The 10,274-nt window shown below is 39.5% G+C and overlaps 1 protein-coding gene across 1 annotated transcript; it reads right to left on the bottom strand.

Moving 5' to 3' along the window:
* Positions 1-350: 350 nt before the first annotated feature.
* Positions 351-7,982, bottom strand: EDN1 (endothelin 1). The gene is made up of 5 exons (XM_001377116.5): positions 7,465-7,982; positions 5,662-5,827; positions 3,962-4,120; positions 3,683-3,796; positions 351-1,609 (listed from the first exon to the last, which is right to left on the bottom strand). The coding sequence occupies exons 1-5, from the start codon at positions 7,526-7,528 to the stop codon at positions 1,468-1,470; spliced, it is 645 nt and encodes a 214-aa protein (XP_001377153.2). The 5' UTR covers positions 7,529-7,982; the 3' UTR covers positions 351-1,467.
* Positions 7,983-10,274: the final 2,292 nt, after the last annotated feature.

Raw genomic sequence — 10,274 nt, 5'->3', positions numbered from 1 at the left:
CTATACATACCACAGTAAGCCAAAGTTAAAAATGAGTGGTGGAAATGCTTTAAGCTAAGCCACAATTCAGTTCTCTCAACACCATTCATCTGGGGAGGTGGAGACTGAAAGCTGCTGAAGCTAGTGCCAATTCTATATTATTTCTTCACAATCTTCTTTCACTACAAAGACCAAGATTTTTATAGAAAAGACTGAAAGAATTTAAAATATTAATCCAATTGTTATTTCCTTAGAAAAGTTACAGGACCAAGTCACCCTAGGAACAAAAGGTTCTTTAATTTATATCCTCTTCCTGCCTTTTACAAGTTTTACTTGTTTATGAGAATTACAAAACAATAACATCAGACCAGTCGAGTAGGGAAAAATATTTATTTCTAAGGTCAGTTACCTTGACAGGCAAAAAGCATTTCTCAATTTCAATTTCATTCAGAAATACATAAACCATGCATAGACCAATATGGCCTGCCCCAACATATATTTAACATGGTAAATATAAGGAATAAATTGTCTGAATATAAATATCTATAAAAAAATAAGTACATCACAAAATTTAATTCAACCTCCATTAGCCAGTTCCAATAAAGTAAATTATTTTACTGCTCTAAAGTATACCCAATTTTCACCTTTTAGCATTTTTCATGAAGTCTTTATCAGCAGTTTTACAATAAAGAGGAAACCAAGAGTAGAAGCTAGTTCGATGACTTTTTCTTGTATGCATTAAACGTAGTGGATCATCACTAAAATGTGATTGTGATTTCTACTACTGATCAAACTGGACTTCCATGAGGCCCGAGTATGGGTTTTATTTGGGAGCTGGTAGAAGGGGGAAGCAGAGAACAATAAGTAAAGGCAACATAAGGTGGTGAAATACTTCTGCAGGAGTGCAATACAGGTGAGGTAGAGTTGTATTCATGAAACACATTCTGATATACAGTAGTACAGTTTCTTTCAGTTTTGTATTTTTATGAATTGAAAAACAATATCTTTGATTTCTAACTTGGGTGTCTCTCCATGGCATGTGTTTCCAATTTGTGCATTCCTTACAAAATCTTCTCATGGAGCTTTGGAGTTTCTCCCTGAAATCTGCCAGACTTTTGAGTCAGACACACACTCCCCTTCGGACCCTCTCTTCAGAAGCTCCATCCAAATGTGTTGTCTCCTCTCCTCCTCCTGACAGATGTATCACTAATTAATGTATTACTTAGCCTTTGTTTTCTCCCAGATTGGCCTCTAGTCAGCCATCCATTTACATTCCTGGATGAGGAGGAGCAAAACTTTTCATTGCTATCATTGCTAACAGAAGCAAATGAAGACAGATTTTAGGAACTCCTCTACCTTTCTTGGAATGTTTGGAACAAGGATCCCTAGTCCTTTGCCAGTCTGGAACGAAGAATGGTCAAAGCAGGGAAGATACTGCCATGCTTTGCCAGCCAGAGTACATGAGGATTAACCACAAAGCTCTCTTAACTAAGATGTTGTCTTCAGACTGTCCCAAATGCTTTGCTTTTGATGTGTTCGGTTATTGGTTATTTTCTTTTCTTTGTGGAGCTCAGCTCTCTGCTTTGCAATGTGAAAAGATGCTTTGATGCTATTACTGATGGTCTCCAACCTATTAAGACAAGAAGGAAATTTGTCAACAAAACACATTGACAGTAAGATCAAGGAAACACATCAAATCATCAAGTAAATCAGTTAGGATCTTATTCTTGAGCTCCTTTCACCACAAAGCTTGAGCTGCATCCTATTCTCCCCCTCCCCCTCCATCCCCACCCCCAAAACCCTCTGGAGGTATCTCTAGAAGGCTGTGAAAATAGGATCCTCATCTTGATGAGAACAGAAAAAGAAATCAGATCAAATCTTGTGGCAATTATGTATTGGGCTTAAAGGAAACTTAGTAGGCTCTTTATCTCTCTTATTTCTTTTTCACAGGACCCTTTTCATTGGGAGACTCAGTTTATCTTCAGAAAGGAACTAGTTTTCTCTGGAAATAAAGAGATAGAAAGAATAGAATGAAGGAGAATGTATGTGTCTAGGTGAGACTAAAGCAGATTTTGTCAGACAAAGAAAAGTTTCTGTAGGCCTGATATTTGGGGGACCAGAATTGGAAATGGAGAGTTGTTTATGAGATGGTGTAACTTAATGGATAGTGCAGAACTTGGAAAAAGACTTGGCCTCATCATAACTCAAATGATATACTGACTAGCTACATTATCCTGGACAATTTTGTGATCTCTCACAAGGACAGTTTTCTCATCTGTAAAATGGGGATAATAACTGTTGCAGTCCTAACCTGTACAAAGGACTTTGCAAAGTTTTAAGCACTATGTGCGTTATTTATTTTTACAAAGCTAGTTTACTGCAGATTAACACCTTGAAGATTAACAGCTGATATGATTTAGAGTTGGAATTATAGGGAACACGAGAGTTCATTCAGTCCAAACTGAATGATTTACAGATAAGGAAACTGAGAACCAGGAAGATTAAAATTTGAGGCATTTTACAAACTGTGGTTCAGTTGTCCATTTCACTCTGTGTATGGTATAATTAGTCTTATTTAAAACAAATAGAGAGGGATAGGTAGATGGCTCAGTGAATAAACTAGGACTAGCAAAAAGAGTTCCTGTGTTCAAATTTGACCTCAATCACTTCCTAGCTGTGTGACCCTGGGCAAGTCACTTAACCCTCATTGCCTCATCCTTACCACTCTTCTGCCTTTGAACCTTAGTATTGATTCTAAGACAGAAGGTAAGGTTTTTTTTTTTTAAACTAAATAGATTAAAGTAAGAGGGGTTAGTGACTGGTAAAGGCAGCAAAGTTAGTAGTAAACAGCTCAGAAGTCTCTGACTTCAGGCCCAGGCTCAGTACATTCTGACCACAGAACTTCTTGCCACTAAATTTCCAGGAAAAAAATCCCTTTGACCTTAATAGGGAAATGGAGAACATGTGACAGATCTAAGGGCAGGTTTCTTCCCCTGGGCACATGAAACTCAAATGTTAGGGGTTTAGAGGTTTCATCATGCTAACAGGGCTATAATATGATTTTAATGGTGCTGGCTGGTTTAAATCTTCCCTCCACTCCATGCCATGACTAACAGAGTTGGGATTGGGGGTGACAGGGGTGCAGAGCAAACAGATCTAGTTTGGACTGACACTGGTTCTCTGCCAGAGTCCCTTATTTAAAAACAAAAACAACTCCCTCCTCCCCAATAACTTGACTCTCCCCACACTCCACACACACAAAACAGTATGTTCCAAATCTCACCAACCCTGCCTAATGACCTTATTTTCCTCATGGATGGCCATATGAATAACTACTTGCCTTTCTAAAACTTGGATCCATGAGACACATGTATGAAATTGGGTTCTCCTTGAAAATGGAATGACTTTTCCCCTTCCCACCACCAGGGAAACTGGCAAGATACCTCACAGGGAACTTGGAAATAAATTGGGATAGGACCACAAGGGATAGAAGTATTCCCTACAACCACAAAGGTGCATGAGGTGGGCAGTAGCCTGCATTTATATTCATCATTCCAAAATTAAATGTCAAGAATGGCTCTTCTGCCCTTTGTTGAAGGGGGTCCCCACCTTCTAAGGATCTCTTTGCAATATGAGGTTTGCTTAAATGGTACTTTGGCCTTTGAGGAAAGAAGTGTTTCTGCAGCACTGAAAATATAATTACCTTCTCATTTTCTTCCTGTTCACAAGCTGCTGTTGCACACACTTTAGTCCATGACCAATGCAGTCTTTTATTTTTTTAGGTTCATTCCAGGCTTTCTTCAAAGTATTTTGTGCCCTAAGAGAGAGAAGGAAAAATGGTAAAGCAATTGCATTGTGACCCCTTCCCCTCTGGGGCTATGTTTCAACATAATAAATATATTTTTCCAAGGCCAAAATTGTAATATTAGATTGTGGAAAGGTTTAATAAAGCTGACTAAAAGTGAAAGGTGCCTTAACCCACCAGAGTTCCTTTCCTGCTTGGCAAAAGACCCAGCATTTCTTGTCTTTTCGGCTGGCACATTGGCATCTCTTCCTGGAGTCTGCTGGCTTGGTAAGAGGTGAATCTTCTAAGGACCGCTTGGATCGAGAAGGGCTTCCAAGTCCATATGGAACTGTGTGCCTAGGTTTAAAAGAAGAAAACAATCTGTTGTTAGCATAATTGATTGCCATCAAAATGACATGGTCTTCTGGGTATATTTATCCCCTTAAATAATACAAAGAGCTCATCTGACCCAATGTTTTGGCAGCATAAAGTTACCATTGCAAAAGGTAGGACTGTCAGGGCTATGCCAACTGCTGGCTCAGAATGTGTACAATAGGGACAATGGTATTATCCTATTATTCTCAATGTAACTCTACTTTTAACAAAATTTAAATTCCTCTTGACATAAATGGTATTTTTTCTGTCCAAAATTATTAGAAGTCAGCACATAAGTGGTTCTGGTGTCTGTTTCACATTCTCTCACTCTGCTAAAGCTCTATACAGATCTTTTCCCCCCAACACATGGAATTATCAACTTCAGATTGTACAAAGTGAACTCCTATTAGAAATGAGCCTGAGCCCCATTTCCTTCCAGTAGAGGAGACTCTCTAACAGAGCCTGGTTTACATCCCTATGTGAGAAGTCCTTGCAGGGCACATTGGCATCAAAGGTTTCCATGAGATGATAACTACCAGCAGGATATCTAAGAGTATCCTATGTATACATTTTGATTCTCACCTTAGAGATGAAACTATGCCCTTAGGAAGTATCTCTTTACTCAGGTAAAGCTTATTGGGTTTTTCTAGTTATCCCTAAGATAAACTAGGGCATTGGGGATATTGTGTGCATTTTTGTTTATAATTGGAAAAAAGAGAATGGGGAGGAAGGGTTCATATTCTTCTGAAATAGTTCCTTCTAAATGGAAAGAGTTCAGAGCTGAGAGTCAGGAAACCTGGGTTCTAATCCTTATTCAAAACAGTAACTAAATCATTGTATGACCAAAAGTAAATTACTTTTTAATCTATTGGTCTCAGTAATACAGTGGAAAGAATTCTGATTTCAGAGGCAAAGGACTTGGGTTCAAATTCCACTTCTCAGACTTACTACCAGTATGATCTCCCTGGGTCTTAGTTTTCTCCTCTGTAAATGAGGGGATTTCACATAAAAAGCTTCTGAGGCCCTTTCATACTCTGTATCAATGATCTTATAGCTAGATGGCTGTCTTGGTTCTCTCTGCCAGTAAAATGCTATGATTTTATAATTCTTAATGATCAGTAGTATTTTTACTAAGAATTTATCATGCCCATAAGGAAAACTGATTGAATCCACCAAGTCCAATCCCGAGAACTCTTTTCCCAAACCTCAGCTGATATAACACCTTGGAAAATCTCTGTCTGAGGCACCAACATAAAGTTTTTTGTCCTTAAATTGGGGCACAGTGTCCCACATTTATTCAACTCTGCCTACCTATCCTATAACAAGTAGTTGAAATCAGTGGTTTATAGAATCCTTTCCATCCTGTTGCCAGACTGCCCTGTGGTTGGCTTTCTCCCCCTTTTTAATGGAAGAATAATGTCACCGAAAGGGATCTAAATCTCCTGAGATGTAACCTGTAGCAGCTCCCCAGGAACTAGGGCTAGACTAAATGACTAGAGTTACAATGCCCTCTAGAGACTCACTCGGGAGTGTTGATCCAAATGATGTCCAGGTGGCAGAAGTACACACATTCTTTATCCAGCAAGGATGAGCAGGAGCAGCGTTTAGACCGTCGGGGCCGCCAGGGTGCACTGGGAGGTTGATTGTCCCCACCAGCTTGGGCTTCTGTGCTGAGCTCAGCACCAAAGGCTAAGAGAGAGAGATGAAGAGGAAAGTAGGGTGAGCCCCTGAGCTTCATCTTAGTTAGAGTCACAGAAATACGTGGAATCTTAGCATTCAACACACACCTTTCTGATCTGGGTGAAGCACATTGAATAACCTTTTTTTTTTGGGGGGGGGGGAACATGAACTCTTTTTTTCTTCCCTCAACCTAAATGCTTTGCTTAGCTTTTACCCCTTCTTGAATTATCAGCACCTAGAAGGACCTTCAGAAATGTGGAAAAACAAATACTTAAAGGAGGCACTTAATGAAGCCCCTTAGTGCTCAAAAGAAATTCTTGCTCTTAGAAATTGAGGTTTGAGTTTGTCTAATGATCTTTAAATTGCTCCTGATTTTGAAGAAAATGTACCCTGTATCCCATGTCACCAGTTTCCCTTCATATCTTAGTTCTCATATACAGTAAATAATAAGTAATTCAAATTACTTTGTTATGATAGCTTGTAATGACTAGCCAACAGCAACTTTTGTAGAGTAATTGCTGTTATCTCCACCTTCTCCCCAAATCTGCTTTCTTCTCTAATATAGCTGAAGCCTTGGAGGTGAAGGGAGAAGCATTTGGGGAGAAAGAAGACACGAGTTCCACAACACAGATTTCAGAAAGTGTCTAAAAAGCCTTAGGAGGTTTCTGACTTTAGCCTAAAATCAAGAGATGTTTTGGGAACTTGACTGAGGCATCCAGGTTCCCAAATTGTTTGGGGAATTATTACTATCTGGTCCTGAGGTTGCCCTAAAATGTGCAGCTTGTGAGGGGCACGTTCCAATGCTTTCTGCAGCATTCTCTCCCCTAGTAGCTCTTTCGGCTACAGAAACTGATTTGCCCAGCAGATTTCCAAAGATCAGACCGTGGCAAGGTTTTAATTCCTTGTCATTCACTCCCTCTGGTCTGGATCACAGAGAGATAGCAAACCAAACACATGCACCAGAATACACTTACAGTCTTAAATCTTCATGTAACCTAGATTTATCCTATCTCTCTCCCAAAACAAGTGACTAAAACTGTGAATAGATCTCTTGTTGTTCTGAGTGCCAAAAACCTGCCAGAAGGAAACCTAAAGTCAATAAGGACAAGATTTGAAGAAAGCATCTGCTCTCACCCTGAAACCACCTGGGGGGGTTTATTCAGCAGACCAAACTCTAGGTGATGTTTCTGCTCATGTGCTCATTGAATCCGACTTGAATAAAATTCCAGAGCTTCAAGTTGAAACACCCTCTCTAATATCACACATGCTGACATGCTAGTATCAGCAGCAACACTACGAGATGGTAATAGTATACTTCTGTGCATAAAACACATATTATACACACGAACCGGAGGTTAAATTTTGCCTCACATTTGCATGTTCTTTAATGCTGGCGAAAAGTGCAATAAAACTCCTTTGTGATAAGCCAACCCAGTTGATGTACTGTCATATATATAATGCATATATGCAACTTAATTATTTATTATTTTTCACTATAAGATTCGGTAGCTATAGGCAGAAAGTCCCAGACATCTGATTTATGAGCCCCAATAGTAAAGGAAAGGGGGAGGGAGGCAAGCGAGAAAAGCACTAAAGTGGATAATTAAGTCATTAATACTCAGAAGCTTACAAGCCAGCATGCCTACCTGTGTCTGGTGCTCCTTGGAAAACCACAAACAGCAGGGAGAAAATCATCTGGAAATAATCCATTCTGAAAATGCCTTCTTTGCCAACTAAGCTTAAAGTAAAACACTCAAAAACAACTTCAGTTTCACCCTGAACTACTTCTGATATGCAGACCTCCAAAGTTCTTTCTTCAATATGGGTGTCCGGTGCAAGAGAAAAAGAAAAGCTTCTGCCTCTGCGGGGAGAGAGGGCAGTCCAAAAGGGCTGAAAATGCCCCGATCGTCCAGTGAGCTGCACTAGAAACCCAATGATCTTTTCAGTGACTTCCAGTGCTCAGGCAGAAGCCAGTCTGGCTTGGACAGCTCTCCGCCTCGTTTTTATACTGAACCCCCATAGAGCGAGTAAACAGCTCAGACTTTTTTTTTTCTATCCTGAGACAATGTTATTGTGTTATTAGTCACCAAGAGGCAGCAACGTGCGGACCAAGATAAGGCCAGGCTGGAAAGGAAATCACTGCAAACTTCAGAGAGGCAGACGCCGTCTGACAATTCAGGGGCAGGGCTAAGAAAAAGAAAATACCCATTAGAGACCTTTAGTAAACCTGCTGGTGCAGTGTCAGATTTTACTTCCCCTTCACAACGCTGCCAGCTCCAGAGTTCAAGAATCAGACGAGGGAATTAAAAAAAAAAAAAAAGTCATGAGATTGGTATGAAAAGTATGAGCCACAGTTTAAATGGATTGTATTGTTATGTGAAGGCTTTTTTTTTAATTGTTGTTCGGGTTTTTTTTCCCTTTTTTGTCTTTCCTGATTTTTTAGAACATTTAGGAAAACAGGGGAACCTTCTCTCTTTAGTCCTCCCTGCCCAGGACCAAATTATTTGGATATGGTCAATTTTTTTTTTATCACTTCAGCAGTAATGTCAATTTAATTCCCTCATCCTATTCATTCCTTCATCCCCCCTTCATTTTTTTTTTTAATAAGACCTCAGAAGTGATAGGGAGTGGATGTTGGAAGTGTTGGGAAAAGAAAGATTTTCTTAAGCCTTTTTTATAGATCAAGTCAATATCAGGAAGACTAGGAGAGGATGGAAAGTATCAGAATGATATGAAGAACAAAAGGAGCTAATATTTTATTAAAAGGCAAGTTGAAGTATTGATTTCAGAAAGACAAAGTATCAGTATTGGGAAGGACGGAGAAAGATCAAGTAGACACCACTGCTCTTGACACAGAAGAAAGGGAGGAGGTTTGTGAGCATTCCACCTAAGAGACCTTCCTTGGTTTCTTTTTGGCATCAGTAGATGGGAAGGGAGATGAGGGTGAGGGTGGGGGGGCTTAGGGAGCTGGATTTCAGGAGAAGTCAGAAGAGAAGACCGGAATTTTCCATGCCTGGGCAGGGGAATGAGATGAAACCTCACATGTGAATAAAACATTCAACTTTTCAAAGAAGTATGACATCTATTACCTCAGTCATCTGCCCATGATATGCAATAGATGTAGCTATAGAAGTGAAAGACCATGGATACAGTGCTAAGCAGTGTAAGGAATTAAATCTATTAACAGGCTTTAATCAGAGAAGAAACTGAGGGGAGGGGGGGGGGGGACTACAGTATGAAGTTGAAGAATCTGGACTCAAATACCAACACTGCCACTTGTTATTTGTCCTTCACCAAAGCACTTTAATTTTCTGAGCCTCAGTTTCTACATCTGTAAAATAAGAGGATGGACCTAAATTGCCTCTAAGATCCCTTCAAGTACTAAGATATGATCCCAACTAATTTGCCCAGTGTCATGCTAATTAATGGGCCATCAGGTCCAGGCACTTTCTACTAGAGCAGGATGTCTTTCACCAAGGCTAGCTTGTAAATTCAGGATCCCCTATTCCCACAATGAAAAAATCTACTTATTGGGCATTCCTTTTTAGAAAGTAATCTTTTCTTTATTTTACCTCTAAGTGACTTGTGCAGGTCACAACTTCCTAATTTTAAGCAGTAAAACAGGATTCAACAACCCCATTCTCTCTCATTTTTCTCCTCTAGAAATATTTTCTCTACCACTAGAAGCCAAAGGAGAAAAGTATTCCCTTCTCTCAGAGGTAATGGAACTAGAAATTAATCAGTCTTTTTGCTGTCATTGGTTCTTCAGGGATTCTGCACAAGAGACCTTGCTTAATTACACTATTTTCAGTAAGAGGAAGAAGCAATAGCAATACATTAGTTTTATATCACAACTTTTCCTTTGACTTAAACACTGGGGGATTAAATCCTGCTGTCACCTCAGCAAGAAGGAAGAGAGGGGAGGAGAGTGGATCTGGGCACTAGATTGGATGAAAAAGCAATTTACCCCACTAGATGCCAGAACAAAAATGAGTTTCCCAAAACAACCAAATAGTGATATTGGACACCATTCTTGCCACTTAGTCTACCACCGCACTCAGAATTACCAGAGTAAGGAGGATCTTGAAAAAAATTTTAGTGTCTAAATGGATTCTCAAAGTGAGATAGTCTTGTAGAAAAGACTATCAAACCAAAAGAAAACTTTCCTCCCCACACTTCCAGACAAACTGAGAAAATTTCTTTAACTTTCTTTCTTCTCTGTCTGTCCATCTCTCTCTATCCCTCTCTTTTTCTCTCTCCAAACTTCAATTACAAAGAGAGAGAGAGAGAAATACCAAAAAGGTCTTCTGCACTCATATTTTTTTAAAGTGTTTTAAAGTTTTCAAAGGGATTTCTTAAGCAGCAAACCTTCAAGGTAGGTGGTATGTCCTAACATAGAGAATTATAGGACTAATGTTGGAAAGAACCTCCTAAGTCACTGAGTGCAACACTAATT

Source organism: Monodelphis domestica, chromosome 3 (assembly GCF_027887165.1).
Source record: "Monodelphis domestica isolate mMonDom1 chromosome 3, mMonDom1.pri, whole genome shotgun sequence".
In the NCBI taxonomy this organism is placed as follows: Eukaryota; Metazoa; Chordata; class Mammalia; order Didelphimorphia; family Didelphidae; genus Monodelphis; species Monodelphis domestica.
Note: the sequence above shows the minus strand (reverse complement) of the source record. Positions and strands in the feature narration are given on the sequence as shown.

Bases quoted from the DNA above. Each gene is read 5' to 3' on its own strand.
- EDN1 (XM_001377116.5), bottom strand. From the start codon at position 7,528: ATGGATTATTTCCAGATGATTTTCTCCCTGCTGTTTGTGGTTTTCCAA. The intron at 5,828-7,464 runs GTAGGCATGCTG...TCTCTCTCTTAG, and splicing joins CCAAGGAGCACCAGACACAG to CCTTTGGTGCTGAGCTCAGC. The intron at 1,610-3,682 runs GTAATTATATTT...TTGTCTTAATAG, and splicing joins AACAGGAAGAAAATGAGAAG to GTTGGAGACCATCAGTAATA.